The sequence below is a fragment of the Syngnathoides biaculeatus genome, chromosome 2, assembly GCF_019802595.1.
Source record: "Syngnathoides biaculeatus isolate LvHL_M chromosome 2, ASM1980259v1, whole genome shotgun sequence".
Classification (NCBI taxonomy): Eukaryota; Metazoa; Chordata; class Actinopteri; order Syngnathiformes; family Syngnathidae; genus Syngnathoides; species Syngnathoides biaculeatus.
In genome coordinates, this window is record NC_084641.1 from 43,903,175 (window position 1) to 43,927,890 (window position 24,716).

A 24,716-nucleotide genomic window follows, 5' to 3' on the forward strand; every position below is an offset into this window, starting at 1 on the left:
CAAGCTCAACCCAACGCGGGACGTCGACCCACTCTTATCTCTCACCTGTTCGTTCCAAATGAAGAAGATTTGACATCTGACTAGGAACAGCTCCTATCAACACAAATGTCTCCTGTTCTTTGTTCTGAATGTCGCACCGACTGCCGGAGACAAATTCCTTGCGTGTTTTTACACACTTTGCCAAAAAGCGGACTCTGATTCTGATTCGGATGGTCCGCAGTCTTTGCACGTTTTCAGCAGTTATCGTCAAACGTATAATGTAATTTAGAAATCCATCTTTCAACTAAAGAGAGTCTTTAAAATAAAGGAACCTTTCTATCGTGGCCTCTTGGGGCAGGGATCCGCTTTGTTGCAAACATTCCTGCGTTTGGACCGTTTGTGTATTTCAGGGGAATGTGAGGAGGAAGCGGGCCGAGGTAGCGCTCCAGCACCAGTGTCGTCGTAAATCACCGGAAGCGTACCGGAATCTCAGGAATCCAAGGCTCGCTGCCTTCCTCTTCTTCGCACCGCCCCCGTTTCCCTGCAAGCTCGCATATTCTGAAATAGGGGCGGCTGGGGGCTCTCCTTAATGTTTTGCCTTCAATAATGAAATAATAATGCGGAACTAGTTTCACGTTCTGCCGCGTTTCCACGGCGGTATGAGAGCCGCCGCTGTTGGTGTCAACTCTCTGCGAAACGATCAGGTCTTGAATTAGCGTTGGGAAGTCATTCAAGGCTGGATCGGCGAGGGATCAGCTTCCTCATTCGCGCCCTCATTTGATGGCTGTCACCGTTCCTCTGTGACGGCTCGTCCGCCGGAAGGCCAAACGCGTAAAAGTGTCGGCAGCTAGAAAAAGGATACATACTTTTGCTTATAATCTTGCGAGCGCCGATAAGCAGTCGCAAGTGCGACTTCATCTTGGCTATGGAAGCACCAAGTGTCTGTGGACCCGGCGGGGTTGGCCCACAGCCCCGCCTCAATCGGAATCGGAATTCAGTCGATCGAGACACTGCCAACACTTGGCTGCTTCCGACTTTGTCGAAGCAGATTTGGCAAAACCTTTCTTTTGTCTTCTCTCATGAGTATGCCAAGTGCTGCAGTTTCCTCGCACATTGCCAAAAGACGCATTCGTAGGTCAACTCGAGACTTAAAGTTGTCCGTTTCGTGTGAAAGTGACAGCGAACGCCCGCTTGTCCGCACGTGCCCTCCGACCGGCCGGCGACCCGTTCCGAGGTGAGCGCCGCCCTCGTCCAGAACAATTGCCCTACGCGACCCGAGCGGCCCAAATCATTTCCACTGGAATTTTGTGCTGCCTCGTCTTTTTTTCAACGTTGCGTTCTGGATCCAAATGTTGTTATGATTTCAATTGTAAATCCTACTTTGCAAATCTGGGAAATCTTTTTGTCACGCCAATCTTTCACTCGTAGTAGTAGTAGTAGTAGTAGTAGTTATTGGAGTACGAATAGTAGTAGTAGTATGCGCTGTAGTTTTGGCACGCTTGAAGTAGACCATGGATACCAGGGCAGGGTGAATGGAGCATAGATATATGTTATTGCTGTCATGAATTTATTTTCGAATCATCCCTCCATTTTATGTCGCGCTTTTCTTCAGCGAAGGGCCGTCACGCCACCCGAACTAAAATCCTCCGGGACGCTCCGCATCCCGATCAGCAGGCCTTCCGACTTCCTCCCTGGGGCAGGCCCTTCCGAACACTGCCAAGTTTGCTTCGCATCCGTCCGCAGCCATCCCAACAGCTTCTTCCCTTTTGCAATGAAATCCTCGAACAGCTCACGTGCAATTCCACCGCGACATGCTCCCAATTTTTGTGTCTGGAGTTCGTTGTCACGTTGTCCCGGGCCACGTTGACCAACACGCTACTGGCTGCTCGTGTGCCTGAGTAGCATCCGCGCCACTTGCCCTAACGACGACATCCCAGAATATGGCATGATGTCGCTTCAACCTCGAAGCTTTGATGCCCTTTGCACATTTGGATCTTCTCCGCTGCAATTGACACGTCGAGACAGCGCAGAACGCTCCCGTTCCCGGCGGGCTGGCTGGCTGGCTAGTGGCGGCACAGCTCAACGAACGAATGGCGTCCTTCGTTATTTCCGTTCATTTCATTGACTGAAAAGATTTGTTCTTTTGAACAAAATGTTTGCGGGTGAAAGCAGGAAACTGGAACACTTCATGAAGAAAGAACACTACATGGAGACATTAAGGCAACACCTCAAGACATCGGCCAGGAAGCTCCGAATTGGGCGCAAACGGGTCTTCCGACAAAATGCTTCTGAAGTGGCTTCAGAAGAACAAAGTCAAAGTCTTGCAGTGGCGCTGATCGGAATCCCATGAAAAATTTGTGGGCACATCAGAAAAGGATTGCGTGCCAGCGTGGCGACCGACGAGCCTGACTCGGTCCGACCAGTTATGTCAGGAGAAATGGACCAGGATTCCAGCAGAGTACCGTCAGGAGCTCCTGGAAGCTGACCCGGAGCCTTTGAGCCAAGTCGTGCACTTCAAGGGAAATGCTACTCCATACTCAGCCAAACGGATGTCAACTTTTGACCTGAAACAAATTCTCTCTCTCGTTATTGTGGCAAAATTGTTTTTTTTTTCCTTTTGGTGATCCGGACTGATCTGAAGGCTCGAGTCTGGTTTGACAAAAAATGAAATGTGCCTCTTTGCACAGTGCATGTAGACGTCTGGCTGTCTATGCAGCGTTTTTAGCCAGTATCTGTGTGCGTATTCACTGTACTTGCACCACATATTTAAGCTTCTTCACCCAAACCCAGAAAAATCACTCCCAGTAATGAAATCTCTTTGCTTTCTCGAGGAAGGCATGGAGTCGTTAGTCCTGGTCCAGAATACTGGTCCTAGTCCATATACTCCACTTTGGTTTGTTGTGGTGTCGGCGCTGCAAGGCTACCGTTAACCCATCCCTGACTTGCAGCAGCTCAATTTAGCTTTTGTAAAGTCGAAGGAGGAGGCGAGGCATCCTGTCATGGCGCCCGCTGGGTTTGCAACTCGTGCTTGGACTGTTCCAAAGGTTCCGTGATTAATGGCGGGGAACTCAGGGGGGCCGCCGCGGAGGCTAAAAGACTGCAACCTGTGAATGCACAATTGTGACAAGTTTTGTCCCGGCAGCCTTTGATCAAACTTCGGTTACCTTTTAGAATGCAGCAAGCGAATCGTTGGAAGTGAAATAAAGATCGAAGTCCAAGTCGTTCCGGGCAAGGATGGAATTTATTGAGCGTGGGCAATATGTGAGCTTCGCATGAGAACTGTAGCAAAAGATTGTCTCCTTTGAAGACCAACAAAAAAAAAATGTACAAAGTTCAATAGGAGCAAAATCCTGCTCCCACATTTAATCGTCTTACGATTCACAGCACATCGTGGAAGAAAAAAGGGCTTCAAACATGCAACAATACCCCAAAAATCTATACAGAAACACGGCAGAATGACTTTTGTACGCTGCATTCTCATCTGCGGTGACCGCGTCTCGTAATTACTTCAATGAAAACAAGTCGTAGTTGTCGCCGGGAGATTTAAGATGACGGACGGCGGCGAGCGGCCGTAAATGTATCGAGAGCGAGAGCGAGATGGCCGCTGACGGTCGCGAGGATCAAGGGAAGACGTGCAAAAGGGCGTGAAGAACTGTGGGCCAACTTTTGGAGTTTTACGAGGTACAAGCCGTCAATTGGCCAATTTCACTTTTGTTCTTTTTTTCTATCATGAATTTGTTAAAAGCTTCGACTCGGAAGCGCAATCTCGACATACGCGTTGCAAGGTACGGCGGAAAGTGACTCAACTAACGTGTACAAAAGTGTGGAAAATTCGGCGACGACCGCTACAACCAAAATGAGGATTGAGGGGAATCGTCGGTGAATCGCGAGGATGAGATAATCGGACACAGCGGGGAGACGACTGGCCTCCGTTTTGGTTCGTCCTGCGCTCGTGGAAGCGGATCTCGACCTGGTCAACTGCAGGCCTGCCGCCATTTCCATTCGGTGGGACGGGTCGGGCCCGGACGGAATTCCTTCGGGGGTCGGCCGCTCTCGGCTTCCTCGGAACCTCGGCTTGGATCCCCTTCCTGTCTTTAAAAAAAAAAAAAAAAAATCACATGCGCGAAACATCGCCGTCTTCAGTCGCACTCGAGACGCGCAGCGAGTCCGTCTGTCGACAATCCGGCGGTCATCCCGACCTACCTCAGCACCGTCTCCATCTCTTAAAGGCTACCTCGGGCCAGTTGCTGAAAATGGGAACCGTCGGCCGGGAATCGCGTGCAGGACTTGAGCGCAACTGAATGGAGCCCGAGTGACATTCGACTAACAAGCGCAAGCCGTCGAGCTCCTGGCCCGAAAGTCCAAATCTCGCCTGCTGCGTCATTTTCAAATGAAGTTGAGTGTTTCTTGCTTCGTTCTTTCACTTTGGAGAGGGGAATAAATTCCAGCTATTTTTCTTTTTACTGTTACAAAGCATCTTTTTTTTTTTTTTTTTCCCCACCACATGCCACCATCAACAAGAGTTGTAGGCTAAAATATGAAGTTCTGGTTTCAAGTGAACTCGTAAACCCGGTGTCTGTTACTATTTTGCGTTTAAAAAAAGGGATCCCAATGGTGATGAAGCCGCCTGTCAGCTCCCCGAACGTCTCGCTGTTTGATTTTAATGACGGGGCCGATTCGTTTCCACGCCGAGAAAAAGGTGGCGGCTTCCGAGCGTGCTTCCCGTTTCCTTTTGTAAAAAGCCCAGGCGACATTTTATTTGACATTTCTGTAGTTGCTCGAATGTTTATTGGCGCAAATGAACAAAACCTCTTTCTGAATTCAACGAGGAAATCCACAGCCTGAACGATGAATGCGTTACCACGGCGATCATGACAAACGACCGACTGTGTCTGAATCGTAGCGCCTGTGGCGATTCGGCCTAATATCTCGGTCTGAAATGCAGACGGGCTTCAATTTGGGAGGAAAAAAAAAAAAAAAACATCTGGCGAAACCCAAATCCCAAGTTCTTTGAGAGGACCCTTTTGCTGGCGCTAACTCTAAGCCCATGCCAAAATAAGATCTCGCTGATCTGCGGGACTGCAAGATGCCACCGCAGCAATGTCAAGAAAAGCCCGCTAGAACATCTGAACTTGATGTGCCGTCCATCTCGGGCAGTTTACATTGCGGTCCAATCTCCCGTTTTGCGAGTTTGTCGTTACTTGTGGACACAGCCGGCTCGGGGTGTCCGCAATATCGCACTCGTTTATTTTGCTTGTCTCGCTCCCAAAAGCTCAAAGTGAATTGAGCTGCGTTTGAAAGGTCTCACATTGGTGGGAAGGCTTTCAAAAGGATTTGCAGGATCTTGAGGGCATTTGAACCTGACGTGTGAACACAGCACATATCGACTTCTGAGATGGAACCACCCAAAGTACACCGAGGCGGCCCTTCACCAAGTCCACTTTGACACGTCATCCACTACGTCAACATCATGAACGTGAAACAGACGACGACTTTTTCACGTTCAAAGTGTTCAAGATCTTACTGACTTCCGGGTTTTCACGCGCGGGATCTCACAGAATCATGCACGTCATTTCAACAATGCACATATTAACGATCGTTTTCAAAAGTATGCACTCTGTAAGTAAGGCTGCCCGCAAGACAAAAAAAAAAAAAAAAGCCCAAATATTTACCAGCTTGCTCCAATTGGCACATCCTCGGGAAGTTTGGCTCGGAAGTGGCAAGATGGCGGACGGACGAGTCGAGGCTTGCCGGTCTTGGGCTCAAAGTCGACCTGCTTCCAAGCCTCCGATTGGCCAGCAGCTGATGGGCGGGGGAGTGGGGGGAGTGGGGGGGGGGCCACACCCCATCCTAGAACATCTAAAAAAAAAAAAAAAAAGTAATGGTAAATAATGTTGGGGTGGTCGATTTCCAAAGTATAAAGTTACATGGCGTTGTTTGCAATAACAATGCGGAAAACCGACCGAATATTTACCAGGAGCAGGCAGCGCAGACCTGGTCACGTGCTTGCCTGACCCGTCCAATGGCTGAGTCGTGCGGGACCGAAGTCGTCCGCTGCCAAATTGAATCTTTTCTGTTACTTTTTGCACACAACGCGGTCGGCGGTCGGCGAGCGGCAGCCGGCGGCAGTCTTTAGTCCTCTGTCGAGAGATTTATGAAAAAGAAAGAAAGAAAAAAGACGAGTGACGTCAGAGAGAGAGAGAGAGAGAGCGCACGAGAGAGAGAGAGAGAGACCAACGAGTCTTGGAAATATCGTGCGCCTTTGTAATTATGGAATATGTCGTTATTAAAAGGAAACGCCAGCTGAGCCTCCAATTTCTTACGGTGGGATTTTTTTTTCATTTTTATTTTTTCGTTTATTTTATTTGTCGGACCAGAAAGAATTGGAGCGAACCGCCTTCCGCGTCGCACTGACGTCTTTCAACTGCGCCTTCTGCTCACTTCGCTGACCTCTTTACATTTCCACAAACTGGATGGGAAAATATCAATCCTTCAAAATCATGCAATATTGAGTGTATAGAATATAAGAATCCATTTTATCCTTACATTTGCCACTCGAAATAAAACGATATTAAAAAAACAACCTTTTGGTGCTGAATGAGACCTAAAAGATATGTTGGCTCGAAATTGAAATTCATCAATGAAATTTAGAATGGGGGTGGGGGGGGGGAGTGGACGACTACTCCCCGATGTAAATGAAGCGACGGCGCCCTATTTGAGAAAATCTCCCAGTTGGGGGGCGTCTCCTTGCCCCAGCCCCCCCCCCCCCCCCCCTCGCCTCTTGCGTCCACACGGCGTTGAAGACGTTTTTGCTCTCTCCGGGCCACCGAGACCATCATTCAGCTCCTGCGCCTTCTCCGCGATTCTCCGTGAACTCTGTTTGAACCTCTTGGGTGGCAATGAATCACTTTTCTGCCTCGCTGTGGGTGTCTACCGCCAGCCCCCCCCCCCCCCACACCCGAGAAGCTCTCTTGACTCCCCTCCCCCACTTCTCTGGCGCTTGCTCAAAACAATCAATAAATGTTGAACAAAGGTTTGTTCTTGCAAACAATCACTTTGACAAAACGGCGAATCGGAACTCGTTGGCATGTGAAATGCGGAACAAATGGTGGCTTTCGAGAATTCTCCGCCCGGATCAGCCCTCGTGTTCGTTTGCCGGAGACGCTGACCCGGTGTGGGGTGCGCCTGCGCATGCGCAGCCGGTGGCCGGCCAGATAAAATGAACCCGAGGGAGGGGGGCCTTAATGGCCACAGAGGTGAAAACGCTGCATACAAATGGCGCCGTTTGGCACACGAGCAAGATTTACGGTTCCGTTGCTGTACGTAAACAACACGAGTCCAAAAGAAAGGGACCACTCCACAAGTGGGCCCGAAACGCGCCGGACGTGCAAAACACACACAAGAGGAGGGACGCAAAGCGGTCGAGCATGCGCACAAACGCCGCTCGGTTCTGGAACGCTGGGCCGCTGGGTCGCGCATGCGCACATCGGCCGCAGTCGCGTCAGAACTGGAATGTGGAAAAGCGGGTTACGATGCGCTTGGATTCGAAATGCAAATGCCGCAGGTTGAGTTCTGACTGGGGCTGAGCGCGTAAGTCGTGAAATACTGTGTAAGTCATACAACACCGCGTCATCGGGCTGTTCCGAATGATTCGGACACGCAGCCGTGTTTGAGGGCAAAGGGACGTCGAACCGCTTTTCTGTCTTTACGGTTACAAACCAAAAGTTAACATTAAAAGAGACCCCCCCAAAAATGGATTTGCTATCACATTCAGCTCAAATCGAGAGTGACTCAAATCATCCAGCCGCCGCTCATCCTCACGAGTGCCGCGGCCTATCCCGGATATCTTCGGGCTGGCGGCGGGGTACGCCCTCAACTGGTCGCCGGCCAATCGCGGGGCACATGGAGACAACCAACCAATCAACCTCACCAACGCAGACTCTCCAATGGATGCGAGCATATTTTGGTTACGTGGGAGGAAGGCGGAGTGCCCACCCGGAGAAAAAGCCACACAGGCGGGGCCGGAGCTCGAACCGCCACTCAAATCACATTATTTTTACAGTTTTGCACAAGCGAACAACTGTCAACAAAAAATATAATGTCCCTGTCGGAGAAATATGAATTGATCACCTCTGTAAATGATTGTGGTCGTGGTCTGCGTTGCTGTTCAATGTACTTGCAATTTTCACTAAATGGGAAATTACAATTACTACAGCTGTGCACGTTTAACTACAGCCAATAAAAGCACAACTCCAATTATGACAATGCTGATTTAAAAATAAAATAAACAAATGAAATGGCGTTTTGGGACATCTGCTTAAAACAAATTGATTATCATAACTTCAATTGTGATTGTTATATAAGTTATTATAACTCCATCAAAGTTTTCTTCTGTCGTTTTTCCCCGATCGCGAAATTTGCTGCGGTTTTTTCCAAAATGTTTTTTTAAAAAATAAAAAAAAAAAATGCAAATTACGTGAGCACAAAATTGGGATCCGGGCCATTTCGGGCGCAGCCGGCGGTTGTGGTCGATGAGCGATGACGTCATCAGCGCGACCCGGGTTTCAACTCGCGACCTCCGCGCGGCTGCCAACAACAACAACGATCAACTTTTCGTAGCCGAGGAAAGAGGCCGCAAAATGTCTTTTGCCTGAAAGTAAAAACGTCAGCTATTCAACTCCAGGATACAGAGATGGTCATTATTTCCTTTTTTTTTTTTTTTAATCCTTGCTCCCTTTGGAACACTTCGATAACTGGGAGTTGAAATACAATTTTTTTTTCTTTCTGCGTGTTCCGAGATCGAGTCCCGAAGGGTGCCGAGCTGCAATCGAAGCTGAAAGTCCCGCGTGAGGAACGCAGATAAAAATAAAAATAAAAAAAACTCCAACTAAAACAAAGAATGGAAGAAAAGGAGAAAAGTCTTTCGGAATTGAAAAGAGGGACGTTGAGCTGCTGCCTGAGCTGAAGCGCAGCCCCGCTTCATTTACCTCAAATCAAATCAAATCAAAGACATTTTAAGATCTAGGATTTCAAGGACGTGGAGATGAATTCGCGAAATTGGTGATCGATTGCCTGCAGCTCAGGCGAGAAACAAGAAAATCTTTTGGAGGTACGCGCGCATCAACCCACATGACGTCACTTTTCCTGCAATAAACGCACCTTGAATTTTTATTTGATTTTTTTAGTCCATAAAACGGGGCCAAAAAAAAAAAAAAAAAATGCCTCAATTGTTACGATTGCTTTTTATGGTGTCAACCGCACAGGAGAGGATCAAACGTTCTGTGCAGGGGTCGTCAACCCACGGCTCCAGAGCCGCATCTGGCTCTTCCCTTCTTCTCTTGTGCTTCTGTGACTTTGGAAAATAAAGAGAGTATTACTTTGAATTGAAAGTATCGTTTTTTTTAAAAAAAAATGTAATTCTAAATGGCGACACGCTTAGAACTTTAAAATAAAAGCGTTTGTTGTCATCGCCCGGCAACAACATTGATCGAGCTTTCCGAACCCCTGCAGGATAAATGCAATAAAAGATGTTTATGAAGAAAAAACAAGGCCTCATATACATCGATGAGACCGAAAAAAAAGAGATGAAGGATATTCCAAGATTGTGTGCAAATGAAGGCCGAGCGCTGAATGTGAAGATTCAGAAGCACAAATGACAATAATCTCCATCAAGTAAATGTGCGAATTGGTTATTATTTTGCAAGCCCAAATATTTGACATTGTTAAATAAAATGTCCCATTTTCAATTAAGAAAAGAAATGAAGGAGACGGCTTGTTTTTTTCTTCTTTGTGCTGTGCATTGGCTGCATTTATTTTGGACTTTTCATTTCACGTCTTCGGAGAGGACTCGATAGTTCTTTCGTTGAAAGTCAACTTCATTCAAGCAAGAAGTTTTTTGGGGGGTCAAAGTTCGACGTGTTTTTGTTACATGCACAAATGGAATTTTGTCTTTTTCAAAGCATAGCATTTTATTGATTTGAAAAAAAATGCAACACAATATCGATGTCAAAAGGGTTTTGCGGACCCTTTTAATTATTAGTATGATTTTTTTTTTTTTTTTTTGTCCAAATGTCTCCTTCAGTATTACAGAGATTGCCACCGACACAGCAGTTAGCAATTGGTGAAATATAAGCAGTTGGGGGGTAGGACTGAAGGCTGAATAGGAAAGCTCGTTTTTTAATCTGAGAATTGTGTGTGTGTGTGTGGAGGATTCAATGATATCACTTATAAAATGTCTTCACATATCGGGACAGAGCTTATTAATTCCGCCAAGTATGTAAACTCTGCTCCCTCAAATGAATTAATCATCTTGCTTCCACTTTAGGATTTTTGCCATCCTAGTGACGTTTATATCGCTTTGTAGAGCCAAGGGCCAATTTATGATATCAAACTTTGCTTTGTGGTTGGATAAAACAGCACACGCAGCTTTGTCTGTTTAAGTGATACTTTGATGACAACGCCGATAATCCCCTTCCACCAATGTTCCTAAAGCACAGAATTAAAAACAAACAAAAGAAACGATTTACAGTGAGTCTTTTTTTGTGAAATGTTGACTCAAATTTGAGGAATCCTGCAGGTGTTCAAAGCTCAGCTCATCGGCGCCACACAAGGAACAACACATTCAGCCGAGCCCAAGAGGACCAGAACCCGAGTGCAAGGGGATCGACCATGCAGCTCGAAATGAGTCTAATGGGACAGAAAATGTGTCCTCGGTGTGAACTCGGCCTTCTCTCCCTGCATGCGCATACTCCCCCCCCCTTCCGCCCCCCCCCCCCCCAAACCTCAATCAAGTACCTTTTCAACGTGGCGACACATGGGCGAGAAAAAGGGGAGTGGGGAGATGCTGCCTGCATGCATGCTGACTGTGGCCAGCACATCATTTCTCCAACGTGTCCAGCGACATAAAGGCTCCTCCGCTCATTTTTCAGCCGCGTCTCATCGCAATTCTGCCGCAGAAACGAGCGTCGCGTGCGCCATTTTGCTCCGCCAGAAGCGAGTCCGCATTTTTAGAAAGCTTCGATTCTCTACACGATCTGGCATCAAACTGTCTTCAAACAAATATGTTTTGGCACAGCGCAAAGCTTGCGAGCAGTGAAAGGTTGGCGGTGGGGAGCAAAAGCTTCCTTTTGTGCGTCCCCCCCCCCACCCCACACACACACACACACACACACAAGAGGACAGGCGTTTATATATCACCCTATTCATGTCACACGTTCATTCATTTATCACATGCGTGTGCATTTTTAAGCTTAAATGATATTTCGATCCCTTTAGCCCGAAAAAAAAATACACTGTGTATATTTCTCTATATTTGTCGTGGACAGTGTTTTGTCAGCAAAATAAGGACATCCCTGTGCATGCTGCATATCCCACATCAAGATCGCGCGGGGCTTGTTATGAGGCAACAGCACATGATGCATATTGTCAAATCGTGATTCTATTCACTTTATTTTGTACATGAGGAAACGTGGTGGTCTGCTGAATTTATCAAATCAAATAAAATGTTGAAAAAGCAGGGCGGCTACATACTCGTCGTACAAAGGCAAAGGGACGATTTTCCAAAACAGTGTCGAGCCTCTATAAACATATTGCGAATGTCCTCCGACCCGATTCGCATGCCGCTTTGTGTTCGAGTCACGCACGCACGCACGCGCGCGCGCAAGCATTGTAATGCTGCAGGATTTCATCGGGACACGTCAAAAAAAAATAAAAATACAATAATTCCCGCTCGCTCCACTTTGAAATGTTCACACACACGAGCGAATCCTTTTCCGCCCACAATCAAGCGACGACCAAACGTGTAGAAAACTAGAAGACGTTCACTGTTTTATTGACCAGTAGGATTAGCACAAATACACTAAACTCCGTTTATTGCATTTCACAATCATCACTTTTTTTTCCCAAAACGGCCTAAACACAACACCGACAGCACGAAACCAAACTGTAAATAATTGTTTTAATCATGTTTGTGAAATACACGAGGTAATTGTCACATTTTTATCCTAAACACACAAGTTCAAGATGAAGGGTTTGTTTCAATTATTTTTGGAATCCTTCCCTAATACCAAAAATAATCATCCTTATGCCGACCTTCCTTCCTTTGTCGTCGTGTGAAATAAATACTTTGTGCATTTCAGGGGAAAAGAATAGTCCACCATAATATGTGGATTCAATGTATAATTATCTGCATTTCTCCTTCATTCAAAATATAATAAAAAGACCGTTTCCAATAAATTAAACCCTGTTCGACGTATAAAAGAATGGAACGCTATTCGCGGTAATCCATGCTACATAACATGCATTTGACATAACTTTGGACACGATGGCTGGGGGGAAAAAAACAACCCCCCCCCCAAAAAAAAAAACAAAACAAAACAAAAAAAAAAAAAAAACAAATCTAGAACGGTTCTATAAATAAGCAGTCCTCTTCTGTTCTGTTCCGTCCCGTTTTGTTTCGTTTGTTGTTGTTGTTTTGTGTCTTTGTTTCTGGGTTTTTGTTTTGTTTTGTTTTGTTTTGTTTTTTTTTTGTGCGTGTATGTGTTGAGTTTATTTATTTTTTTTTTTCCTCGGCCCGCCCGCCAGCCCGCGTCGTCCACGTGTGGTTTTATAACCTGGTAATGTCGTCGCCGTGCTGCGCTCCGCTCAGTAGTTCGTCGGAGGCCCCCGCCTTGGCGGCCGAGGACGGGGCCCCCGCGCCGGCCGCAGGAGCGGCGTTGGAGCCCGACGAGGAGGACGACGAGCGCACTTTGGTGTTGGGGAGCCGGTGGTCCTTTTTCCATTTCATCCTGCGGTTCTGAAACCAGATTTTGATCTGGCGTTCGGACAGAACCAGCGTGTGGGCGATCTCGATGCGCCTCCTCCGAGTCAAATAGCGGTTATAGTGGAACTCCTTCTCCAGTTCCAAGACTTGTTGGCGGGTGTATGCTGTCCGAGACCGCTTGGGCTCGGTCCCGTTGTAGCCCGAGTTGACTGGACGCGGGTGGAGGGGGGAGAACGAGAAGAAGAAGAAGAAGAAGAAGAGGAAATAAAGGAGGGGTAAACATGGATGTGACTTGAAGGATTTACGGCCCCGTTTTGGGATATTTCAAAGGTAACTTTGCAAGTTGGCGGCTTAAACGCGAGGATCTAAATTATTCATGCACGCTTGAGAAAGGGGATTTTTTTTTTTTTTTGCCTGTTTTGATTTTTGATTTTTTTTTTCCCCATCCCTTCTTTTTCCTACGTCCTGGCGCTCTCTATGTCCCCCCCCCACACACACACACACACACCCCACCACCCCTTTCGGCGGCGCAATACATAACAGCAGAAGCCACATGGCGATACGGCTGCCCTGAGTATACCTCGGCTATAAAATTTATGGTGGGTGTAATTACCAACGCCGAGTCGTAAATCCGCCTCAATTGTGCCGTTTCAAAAGGCTGGCAAGGAGATGGGAGTAGGGGGCTGCTAAAGGGGGGGGGAGAGGGCGGACATAAAGACGCAGGTTTTGCCTACCGGCGCTGACGTGGATCTTCTTCATCCACGGGTACACCACGGGCTGCTTGGACGAGGCGGCGCTGTTGGGGTGCTCCGGCAGGGCTTGGTTGCAGGCGGAGGCTGCGGTCGGCGGGGTGGCGGGGGACATGGGCAAGTGGGGGGTCTCGCAGGACGCGGGCTGGCCCTTGCCCGCGAGCAGGTGCGCCGAGTGGGCTATTCCCGCGTGAGCCCGCGGCGTGTCGGGCTCGGGGATGCTTGCACAGTTGTACTGGCGCTCTTGGTAGCTGGCCCGCGGTGGCGGGTACAATTCCTGGTGCTGCTGCTGCTGCTGCTGCTGCTGGTGCTGCCGGTGCTGGTAGCCCGGATCCCTGGCGCGGCCGTAATATTCGGGGCTGTGCTCGGGGATGTAGTTGTTTTGCGAATATTCCTCGCATGGAGGAAATTTCGGATCAATGTAGTTGGACTCCATCAAATACGAGCTCATGATCATTAATTTCTGCAGTGGAAAATAATTTTTCTAGCTTTGTCGTTTTTCTGCTCCATAAAGCCCTCCTACTTGCGAGCAGCCCTGTAAAGTTACTTTTACCACGTGAGCCGGACCGCCAATCGCAGCGGACGTCGCGGAACCCGGATGAGGAACCAGCGGCGTTTAGTCCACACAGTGGACCCCTATTTCCCACCCACCCCCCCCCCTTTTTTTTTTTTTTTTTTTGCTCGCCAACGCTCTCTCTCCGCTCGTCTCCGCGAAGCCATTGATCTCGGAGACAGAAGAGTAGTAGCTTAGTTGCTGACCAAGGAGAAAATAGAAAAGGCAACATTCTCGATTATTCTGCGGGACAACGTCGCCGTCGCCGTCGCACCGAGCCTCGAAACCACAACAACATGGCTGACCACGTCAGACAAGAAATGGAGCCGAGCCGCTTGCAAAAGACGCTCACGAGAGCACCAGCTGATGTGCTCCGGGATCAGTCCAAAGGGGGCCACGTTTCTTTTTGGCTTTTCAAAATGTTGCTTCGGCTCATTTGATAATGGGCTCCGAGTGGGAAAAATGGACAATAACAAGTTGGGGTCATTTCCTCATGAAGCAATTGCACCCCTCCCTTTTCTGAGCTGCTCAACCTTTTTAATGGAGTGGGGGGGGGGGGGGCGCGGCCTATCCGAATGACTCCGGCCCGAACGACCGGTCGCCATCGTCACATGCTCAGCACATACAGGACAGAGCGGGGGTCACCGGCCCCCCAGGGACCGACCGCGTGGCCAGCTCACAGGCCAACATTAAACAGAAAAGCTCACAAAAAAAACGGAGCTTCTTGTAACGTTTTTGTGGCGATTGCTTTGTTTTTAAACCAAACTTGCATTGGTCTGAACTGAGCCATCCGTTTCTCCTCTGAGCCGCTTATCCTCACAAGGGTCTATGCCGACTGTCTCCGGGCAGGAGGCAGAGTCCACCCACAACTGGTTGCCAGCCAATCACAGGGCACATACGAGCAAGCGATCACCCCGCATTCACAATCGCACCTCCGGGCGATTTGCGCCTGTTTTTGGGATGCGGGAGGAAAGCGGCTCGTCCGGAGAAAAGCCACCACAGCCGGGACCCGAATTTGAACCTCAGTCCTCAGAACCCCGAGGCAGACGCTCTACGCCCACCGGTGTTAACCGGTGTTAGCCGGAGTTAGCCCACTGTGCCGCCTGCACGGTGGCAATTCAGAAAGGGAAGAAAACAGAAAATGTACAAACAATTAAGAGTGTAGAGAGGACCGCCCGCTTTTCTCAGTGGGTTCGGGACCGGGCCCGACAGCCGACAGCAACAATCTGCAAATAATTGACCCCCATTTAAACAGCCATGAAAAAATGTTGTATGTTTTGGGAGAAGTCTTCTGTGTACGAACAGCAGGAGGGCATATTGCCTCCATTCCTCGCCGCTGCCAACATTGTTTCACGCCCGCAAACCAACTTTGAGCAAAGAGCGAAGCTCGACACAAACTCGGCCTGTTTACACGCAAAGGCCGCGTAGAGACATGAATGGTGCCAGATCGTGAGCCGTATTAAAAAGGACGTCGCCGTACCTCGATGGCTCCTTGAGCGGACAGCCCAAAACGTCTTTCTCGAGATTTTATGGCAGCAGTATGCCGCGGCGCCGTAACGGCCTCAAATATTTGCTTTTATGAATATTATTTGGATGGGAGTGTTTGGCTGTTGTGCGACGCACGCGCATGCGGCGAGTGGGAGGAGAGAAAGGGGGCCGGCCGGCGCCATGACAGCGCCAGGATGCGAAGAAACGCCTCTTGCGCCGAAAATGAGCAACAAGCGGACAAAACGCTCGCGAATGTTGGGTCATGCATTCATTTGATTGTGTCGTTTGCTTTGTGTGTTTCCCGTTTCATTGATGTAGGTGTATATTTGTCTTTTCTTGAGTTTTCACGGTGACCTACCAAATAAAGCTTCGATTGGACCGTCGCTTTCTCTGAACCCGACGAACCCAAAAACTTTGTGAGCAGTTCCGGGCGCACGCCGAATCATTTAGATGTGGGGCTAAGCTGGAGTTTAAAGGTCAGGTCGGTTTCTACTGTACGACCAAACCAGAAATATGTCACAGATGCGATAGGCCGGATGAAGGGAGCGAGCCGGCGGTAGTTGGCCCAGGGGGTGTTGCTTTGCCCAACGCTCCCCGCTCCAAACAACGTGTGCAGAGAACAGAAATGTCTGCCCGTGAGGTGTGTTTGTGTGTGTGTGTGTGGGGGGGGGGGGGGGGCTGGATTGTGGCTCGAAATGGGGCCTAGGGCCTGAACCGGGCTTCGTTGAATAAGGACCGAGTTATTTGAGTCCGGAACCATCGCCCGCAAGCTAAAGTTTGGGGGAATGTTTTCATCTGAAACTAGTTTTTAAATTTGGGAACTTCACACGATAAAGATGTACAAACACAAGCAAAAATGATAAGTCGTGCTCTTTAGAGTTCAACCTTTTGAGCGCTACGACATCACTCAGCACTTGTGAACAATGAAAGGAAATAAAGTTGAGCACACGTCACTCAGCAGGTGAGCAACGCTGAGATCAGATAAGGAGGCCAATTGGAGATACTTTAATCTAATAAGTAAATAAGCCAAACTCACTGCAGCCAGAACAACGTGCACTTCAGGACAGATGTTTCTTTTTCAGATTGTTTGCGTAGCTTGTTTGCTACCCCTAATGCTGAAGTGGTAGGGGGGGGGGGGGGGGATTCATGGCCCAAGTGCTGCCGTCTCGGGCTTGTTTTGAGGCCGACCCGCAAATCTGTTCAACCCAGATGGTGAAAAACATCTGAATCCTGGAGCTCAGCAATCCTGTCCTTGCAAATGCGTTCAGTACTTATTTTCAAACGTTTCATGTACTGACAAACAAAAGGTGAAAATCACTTTACAGGGTCTTTCATTGAATGCATTGGGATACAAATGTAAATTTTTCAAAATTGCACAACCATCAATAGTGGCGTGGATTGCATTAACTTGGATTTTTTAAAAATCTGTATTTCTGAGTAATTTTTTGAGGGCTTTGTGTTTTGTTTTGTTTTTTTTATCTGCCTATAAATGAGTTTTCTCCGTTTTCCTGTCTTATTAATTTTCTCGGTTTTCGCCCTTTGGTATGACTCCTTTCCCCTTGTTTGTTTGTTTTTTTTTTTTGTGCCAGTTTTATCCGGGCCCATGGAACTCGCGTACTGCAAGTGACTCTTGGCCTACTCACTAATGGCGAAGTTCTGCCGGCGCGCCTTCAACCTGCCCACACACGTTTAGCTAACCGGCTCAAGGAAGGTAAGTCAGTCCAAAAGAAAACTATTTCGAGTGTCATACAATGTGTGCGTTACTAATCATGTGACGCTATCGGCAGGTTGAAGGCGTGCGACCAGTACTTCCTGTCATGGGCGTGGCCAGGACGCCCCCCGCAGCGGCGCTTCACCTGCGGCTGCCAAGTATTTGGGGTCCTCGCAGTGCGGGTTTTTTTTTTTTTTTTTTTTTTTTTTTTTTTGCATTGCTCACCTGTGTACGACCTGAGCCTGGAATAAAACCACCCTCGAAACCAGGTGACTGCCCCGGAGTCCTGCATTCGGGTCCCGCACCCGGTCCCGTGCAAGTGACACTTCGGCCATGAGTTGAGTCCGCAATCGGGGTCAGCTGGCTGCCGCGTGCGAGAGAGGACGGCCTGCTTCTTTCTTTTTAGTGTTTGACTTCATAACAATAATAATAATAATAATGATGATGATGACGAGGAAGTGCTGCGTTGTAGGGAAGGCGCATGACATTTCTATTAGCGCTCGCAAGGATGTCGGAAGGCTTTTATAGAGCAATAAAAGCTGTAAATCAGTCAGCCTTAAACGAGCGCTGTTCCGCGGGGTCGCGCACGGTAGCGCGCGCTCCCCGGGCCCGGAGCTCGCCACGAACCGCGCGCGCGCCGCCGTTGACTCGTAGGCCGAGGCCGGTGGCGACTTGCAGCTGCCCATGTATGCCCGTAGAGACGTATTTGCGATTGTTTTCAACGTCACACAAATTCGGTTCTACAGGGTACATATAGACAACTAATGCGGATCTCTCAGCCTTTGTTGCGTATCAAGAATGAGAAAAAGAAGAAGGCCGCGCCATGCACACGATAAGCAGTAACGACGCGCAAGCACAAAGAATCCAGCGTGTCGTCCTTCGACGTAAATCTTTTATGAATATTCAGTTCCAAACACGCGGCCCGTACAAAAGGTCCGCGTGACAGCGCCGATGAAAAATAAGTTTCTATTGTTCCCGAGCATTTTCTCTGCTTGCCATTAGCATAGTGACCGCTCGCTAACCTTTCTTTCTGCCACTCTGGAAGCTAATGAGAAAAGGCCGGGATGAAAAATGCCACCTCGGACATGTGGCCCCGTTCGGGGCTTATTAAAAACGGCAAACACGGCCCAGATTGGGAATCGATGGATGGCATTGATTGGAGTGCAAGTGCGCGAGAGGGCTCAAGCGACGAATGTGAAGATTTCTTCTCCAGCGTCCGAACGACGACGACGACGACGACGACGACGACGAGCAAAAACCAAACGCGCCGTTCGGACGTGCACGTTTTGCTACTGCGCATTTACATGCGACTGAGACGGGCTGACCCGGGCTTCACCCCGCCCCCTCCAATAGTTCACTGCCGAGGGTTATTGATGGAGGGGCGCCAATGAATTCCTTCTCCGCACAAATGGCTTCCACGTCGTGCATCTACTTCCTAGAACTAGTTAGAATGTGCGAGTGAAAAAAGATGAGGCCCTCGGGCGGATTGTTGGCCCGTTTCATTTATTCGTCGGAGGGCTAATTAAGCGGACCTTTGCTAATGAAAAGCACGACACTTGTACTGGAGATTCGAAATGCAGACCGCGCGCGCGGTGGTCCGGCGTGCAAATCCGTGGCCCAGTGGCACCTGAGCTGGGCACTGTAATATCCACGATTAAATGGCTAAAACGCGCTTTTAAGCAAACCCCTAAAAGAACAGAGTGCATGGAAGCACGCCCCCCCCCCATCCCCCGGAAGGTGGGCCACGTCACCCACTTCGAACAATAACCAAAAAGAAAGTTTGAATGAAGTGCGGTGAGAGAGGTCCAATACGAAGACGTGAACAAAGCCATGGATGATAAAAAAAAAAAAGTGTGTGTGTCTGGGGGGGCTTTTGGACGCCCCCAGAAACAAGGTGCTTAGTTGTGCCGTTCGTCATCTGAAACGCTGCGCTCGAGTTGCTTTCAACCAGTTCACTCTGCAACTTGGAAGCGGAAGTAGTTTGCACAACGGGCCCACGTGTAAATTGAACTCGAACCTTTTTCGAGGGCGGCCACAGAACCAGCCGCTGGCCGTCGAGAAGCAGGAAGCAGGAGGCGGGGAGGGGGGGGGAGGTGCGTCACGTCCGCGGCCCCTGCGCACGACCTGCAAAACAAGAAGACGCCAGATCAAGCCTGCTGCCTGCGGGACGTCAATGCAGAAATGAAAGCAGAACCAGGTCGGCGATATTTGACTGGCTGGACGTAAATCTCTTTTGGTGGCTTTTAATCAGGGCACCTGCTCCGCAACATGCACTTCTTTCCTTTGCCACACATTCAAGATAATGGATTATACATTTGATTTTGTTGCTAATTCTTTTATTTATTTACGAACAGTTTGTTGCAAATGATCCGACCAATAGCATCCACTGTATTTAAAAAAAAAAAAAAAAAGCACGAAAGATCAATCAGATCTCAACGCCCCACCCCTGCACGGAGACGCGGCTTTCTCATACACATTTCGATGCAAATCTCGACGCATTCCAAAGTCATCATCATCGTCGAAATGGCGATTTGAAGTTATCAATTGTAAGGGGGGGGGGCTGTCACTAAATGGAAAAAATATTGATATTTTTGTTTTCACGTGCGTTGAACTTCCCCCCTGTGGTTTCCTGGCCAATGGCCTGAAGTTGCCCTCGAAAGGGAACCACAAGAGCTATTTCGGACCTTTTTCACACACAACTGAAACTACGGCCCAGCAACGCAAAACCTTTTCACTGCGTCCTGCAGTCTAAAAATAAAACCACTTTGTCTCGACGCTGGAAATAAATTCAGAGGGACTTGCAGCGTCATGTAAGGCGGGGGGGGGGGGGGGGAGAAACACGACGAAAGTCACCCGGAAGTGACCTGGGGTCATGAATAAGAACCGTGTCGCCTGCACGGCTCAGAGAAAGGAAGAAAAAGCCACGCGAAGGCGTTTGCATATTTCGCTTTCAATCCCGAGGATCAATGGGGTAAATTTGATTTTTTTTTTTTTTTAATTATATTTTTGTCATGAAACTCGCGCAACCATTCCAACATCCACCAAAATCTCAATTTAGCAACACATGGGTTCCGTACATGATCCTAAATCAAGCGTGAATGTGTTTTAATTTGCGGAAGGTCTATTTAGCTTTGATTTGACGACGAAAAGGGGCAATTTCAGACAAACGACAACAACTGCGGACTAATTAGCGTCACATTTTCAGGGAGTGTGTTGCGCAGTGCCCCCTAACGGAAGTGCGGCACCAGCGCCAACGTGGAGGCTCCATAAAATCAATTCGGGCAATGTTGAAATTGTTGTCAAACAGCAAAAACGTCAAGTGGCCGAATTGGCCCGTCGACCAGAAGCTCAGAAAAGAAGAATGAGGACACAAACGCTGACCTAATATTGCCCCCTCATCGACGGGAAATTGGGACACGCGTTTGTGCTTTGCGTGTGACATTTGATTGGAGTTGATTTCAACCTGCACAGCAATACAAACGTCCAGAGGAGCCCCCCCGGAATTCAAATGCGCTTTAGCCACGTAATGTCCTCTCCAATTCAGGCTACTTGGATGCAATTTCATCGTGTCTATGTAGCCGGCCCAGTCCACACACCCTGGCTGCACTGCGTTGTGTTCTGGTGCATAATTAATAATAATAACAATAAAAACATTATAACCAACTCTATGGTGACAGCTGCAATGCGAGGCTGTACAAATGAAAGCATTTTTTTCAGTCCGACGAAATTTGACATCTTTCTGCACACAGCCACAATGGCAGTAACACATGCGCGCACACACACACACACACGTTCGTGTTGTTTTTGTTGCGTTGTTAGCCTTAATGGCTGCACAAAAACACACTCAGTCTCTTGGCCAACCGGGTAAAAACAAACAAACAGATGAATAAATACCTAAATACGCACTTTCTCGCTTTTCCGGTCTCTATTAAACACAGCACGGATATGAGGCATTTTATGTGCTTCAATGTTCTTTATTCTTGTTAATAAATTGCCTTGCTTTGAAAACATTTCCCATCTACGCCCAGTGTGAATAATATTACATTCCATAATCAGCAAATCCGCATTTAAAAGAGGCCATATTTCACGTGCTTAAGAATTCGGGGAAAATGTTCCAAGCATGTGAAATGCAAACGTTAACTTACTGCTGCCGTGTTCCGGGTTCTGGGTTAGCGGTACCAATCCCCGCTCGCTCTGTGGCCCTGTTCGGGCGCCAGCAGCTGCGATTGCCGGACAGCTAAGATTATATATGATGTGTATATATCGCAAGGTTTGTCAGCTCTTCCGGGCCATAAAAGCCACTTAAATGATACCACGTGCTTCCCGAGCACCATTCACAGGGCCTGCTCCGGCCAATTGGCATATCTAACCTTGTAAACTTAAAAAAAAAAAAGAAGAAGAAGAGACTGGGGTGTGTGTTGGTTCAATACATTGGCAACGCGTAAGGCCACGCGAGGCCCGAGAGAACGCGTGCAGACAAGCGAAGAAAGTGGACGGCGATTGTCTTCTTCTCAGCACCGAGGAACTTTAATTTGGAGGCAGGAGGTGAGTCCATCTCCTTTGTAATCTTTTCTTTGTATTTATTTTATTTTTTTATATGTTTTTTTTTTTTTTTTTGCTTTGTTTTGATCTCCGGCTTTCATTCAAGCCGAGGGCGCCGGTGGGCCTTTTCACACTATTAAAGAGTGCGCGGGCTTTGCGCAATTGGCCCTGGACAGTGTCACCTCCAGACGGTTGCCGGTCAAACGCCAGCCTTGGCGTCCACGCTGGGGGTGTACTGTATTATCACAGGCGCGGGCTTGCCTTCCTTCCGCTGGCAAAACAGGAAACAGTTTGTCGGGAAACGGGAGCCAATCAACTTTTATGGGGGGGCCTTAAACGCGTTTGTCACTCGCTGAAGGAGTGACAAAGAGCGGCATCCACTCAAGACTTCAACTCAAAACCTTGTCAAATGTACTCAAACCACACAGAAAACAAATACGCTGAGTGTATGGAATCACTTTATTGCTTACAGTCAACAATCAAGCTTTCACATATGAAATTTATTCACAAGGCTACAAAGTCGACTTTTTTTTTTTTTTGTTACACCCCCCCCCCCCCCCCCACATTAGTCTCATGACGTGAAACCGTTTTCCTGGGTTACATACACATGATTTTCAAAGACACGTCACCGACCGCACCAAATACTATCTGGAGAAATGTTCTCTTCCCCCCCCCCCCCCCCCCCCATCGTCAGCAAACGAATTTAGCCAAGTAACCCAATTGATGGGAGGGAGCAATAAATAGTCAAGAAGTGGGCTCCCAACCCGCGACGATGGTGGTGGTGGGGTGGGGTGGGGTGGGGTGGGGTGGGGTGGGGGAGGGGGAGGGGGGGGATGTCATGATGTCATTTGCTTCCCGCAGTTCATCCGGAGGTCAAGCAACTCTTTGGACGTCGCGACGAAGCCGCTTATTCCTTGACTTTGCTCTTAGAATCCTTTTTCCACTTCATGCGCCGGTTCTGGAACCAGATCTTGATCTGCCTCTCGTTCAGGCACAGCGCGTGGGCGATCTCCACGCGCCTGCGCCGGCTCAGGTAGCGGTTGAAGTGGAACTCCTTCTCCAGCTCCAGAGTCTGGTAGCGGGTGTAGCTGGTCCTGGAGCGTTTGCCTTCCGATTCTGCCGCAGTGCAACGAGGAGTTAGCAAATTGGCAAGACGTGCGCTTCAATGAGAGGACGTTTGCACATTTGGGAAGAAACCGAGGCCAAATGTTCGAGCGCTTCGAGCAACAAAACAAAAACAACAACAACTACAACAAAAAGAGCCTCCATCACCTTTTAGGATGAAAAACGACAAGATGGCCACCCTGCACACGATCGACCATTTCTTATTTTGGATTGACGCGGCTAAACAATGTATTCATGTTGTGCATTTTGTGGCGCATCGATCAGATTGATACATTGACAGTGTTAATGGAAACTAATCGCCAGTTGCTAACTGGCCTTGTTTGGATGGTGGAAATGTCGACACAGAAATAAAAGAAAAGATCTGACGCTCAAATGGGAAAGTTCCGCTTTCTTCCTCTCGACCACTAAAACGTGCTGTGTAAATCTACATTTTACTCGACGGAAAAGCATGAGTAGATTTTGGCTCATATTGACGAAATGCTGGCATTGGCCTCGACTTAACTCGGTAGTTTTTTTTGTTTTTTTTTAATTAATCAGTAATAATAAATATAACAAAAGGTAAACTATCAAACCGATACTTCTTCTTGTTTCAGACTCCTAAATGTAAATAGAAGGGCCGGATATTTTGAAGCCTGCCACCTGCCTGCGGGCATGTTTTGCCTACGAGCAAACATTTGCAGCAAAATCGCCGACTGTCCATCCGCAGCCTGCAGCCAAAAAAAAAAAAAAAAAAAAAAAAAGAAGTGCGTGCCTATTCAATTCTTTTGGAGGTGAAAAGTTCATGCGAGGGTCAGGTCATTGGTGTTTCCCAAAGTTCAATTTAAGGCTAAAGCTTCGAGCGCTCGCACGCGCGCGCGCGCACACACACACACACGCTGATAATATAAAAACATATCTGCTTTACAAGAAGGAATATAAAAGATGCAATAAAGAAAATAATACTTCGGGACCAATCTGTAATATTGTTTGATAATTTTGTCACAGTTTGATCCTGTGCTCCAATTACTGCTCCATAAATCAGCCCCCAGATCACCTCTTCGCCGTAATAGAACAGGTTTACGAGCAATGGATGCCTTTGTCATAAAATTTATGAGCGCCAGTTTTTATTATTTCCTGCGTTTGGCCTATAAAACTCCAAGAGCGAAAGTGGACCGCTGGAAAAGAAGCGGAGCAGCCCGACACAGGCAACGGCGAGAGAGGCCAACTTTACCGTGGCTCATGTGCAGCTTGGTCATCCACGGATAAATCTGTGGTCCGCGCTCACTGCGTGCTTGCCGCGAGCCCGTTTGCGCCTTTTCCGCAGTCCTGACGCCCTCCTGGCTCCGGTCGCCGCCGACGACGAGCCCCCCGGAGTCGCGCGCGGTCGGCCCGGCGGGGACTGGGAGCTCCGGGCCGCCTCTCGGGCTCCTTTGGGCGTCGTCGCGTAGAAGCGAGCCGCCGGGGACGGCTCCGAGATTCGGGCTGGACCCGCGCGCCGCCGCGCCGAAGCCGAACATTGGACGACTTGTCTCGGCCGCCCGCCTCACATTGCAGCTTTCACCATAGGAGCTCATTTTCCCAATTTTTTTTTTTTTTTTTTTTTTTTTTTTTTTACACTTTTAGCGCCGAGTTGCTGCCTGGGTCGACGTCGCCTCTTATTCTCTGATTTGTGTTGATCATCGCTTTTCTCGGTAGCCGCGTTTGGAAGAGGGGGAGAAAATGTGCCTCTCTTAAAAAAAAAAAAAAAAAAGAAAGAAAAAAAACAATCCAGGATTTATAGGTGGAGTATCCTTTGGTATCTTTTTTTTTTTTAATCCTTGATCCTATGCG

At 48.3% G+C, this 24,716-nt stretch overlaps 2 protein-coding genes and 1 long non-coding RNA gene across 7 annotated transcripts; 1 reads left to right on the plus strand and 2 right to left on the minus strand.

Moving 5' to 3' along the window:
* Positions 1–3,201: 3,201 nt before the first annotated feature.
* On the minus strand, positions 3,202–14,125 carry hoxc4a (homeobox C4a). 5 transcript variants are annotated; one of them, XM_061807198.1, is made up of 5 exons: positions 13,474–14,125; positions 12,591–12,948; positions 5,954–6,119; positions 5,652–5,838; positions 3,202–4,071 (listed from the first exon to the last, which is right to left on the minus strand). In XM_061807198.1, the coding sequence occupies exons 1-3, from the start codon at positions 13,943–13,945 to the stop codon at positions 6,056–6,058; spliced, it is 894 nt and encodes a 297-aa protein (XP_061663182.1). In that variant the 5' UTR covers positions 13,946–14,125; the 3' UTR covers positions 3,202–4,071; positions 5,652–5,838; positions 5,954–6,055. The 5 variants fall into 5 exon arrangements, with proteins under 5 accessions (XP_061663182.1, XP_061663192.1, XP_061663205.1 ...); XM_061807208.1 differs by having other exon boundaries at positions 5,943–6,119; XM_061807221.1 differs by lacking the exons at positions 3,202–4,071; positions 5,652–5,838 and having other exon boundaries at positions 5,985–6,119; positions 10,774–12,948.
* Positions 12,930–17,444, plus strand: LOC133493645 (uncharacterized). Its single transcript, XR_009793075.1, has 3 exons — positions 12,930–13,069; positions 17,119–17,240; positions 17,317–17,444. It is a non-coding gene; the product is annotated as an uncharacterized LOC133493645 (long non-coding RNA).
* Positions 17,445–22,599: 5,155 nt separating this feature from the next.
* On the minus strand, positions 22,600–24,495 carry hoxc5a (homeobox C5a). The gene is made up of 2 exons (XM_061807173.1): positions 24,118–24,495; positions 22,600–22,898 (listed from the first exon to the last, which is right to left on the minus strand). The coding sequence occupies exons 1-2, from the start codon at positions 24,458–24,460 to the stop codon at positions 22,690–22,692; spliced, it is 552 nt and encodes a 183-aa protein (XP_061663157.1). The 5' UTR covers positions 24,461–24,495; the 3' UTR covers positions 22,600–22,689.
* Between the last annotated feature and the right edge of the window lie 221 nt (positions 24,496–24,716).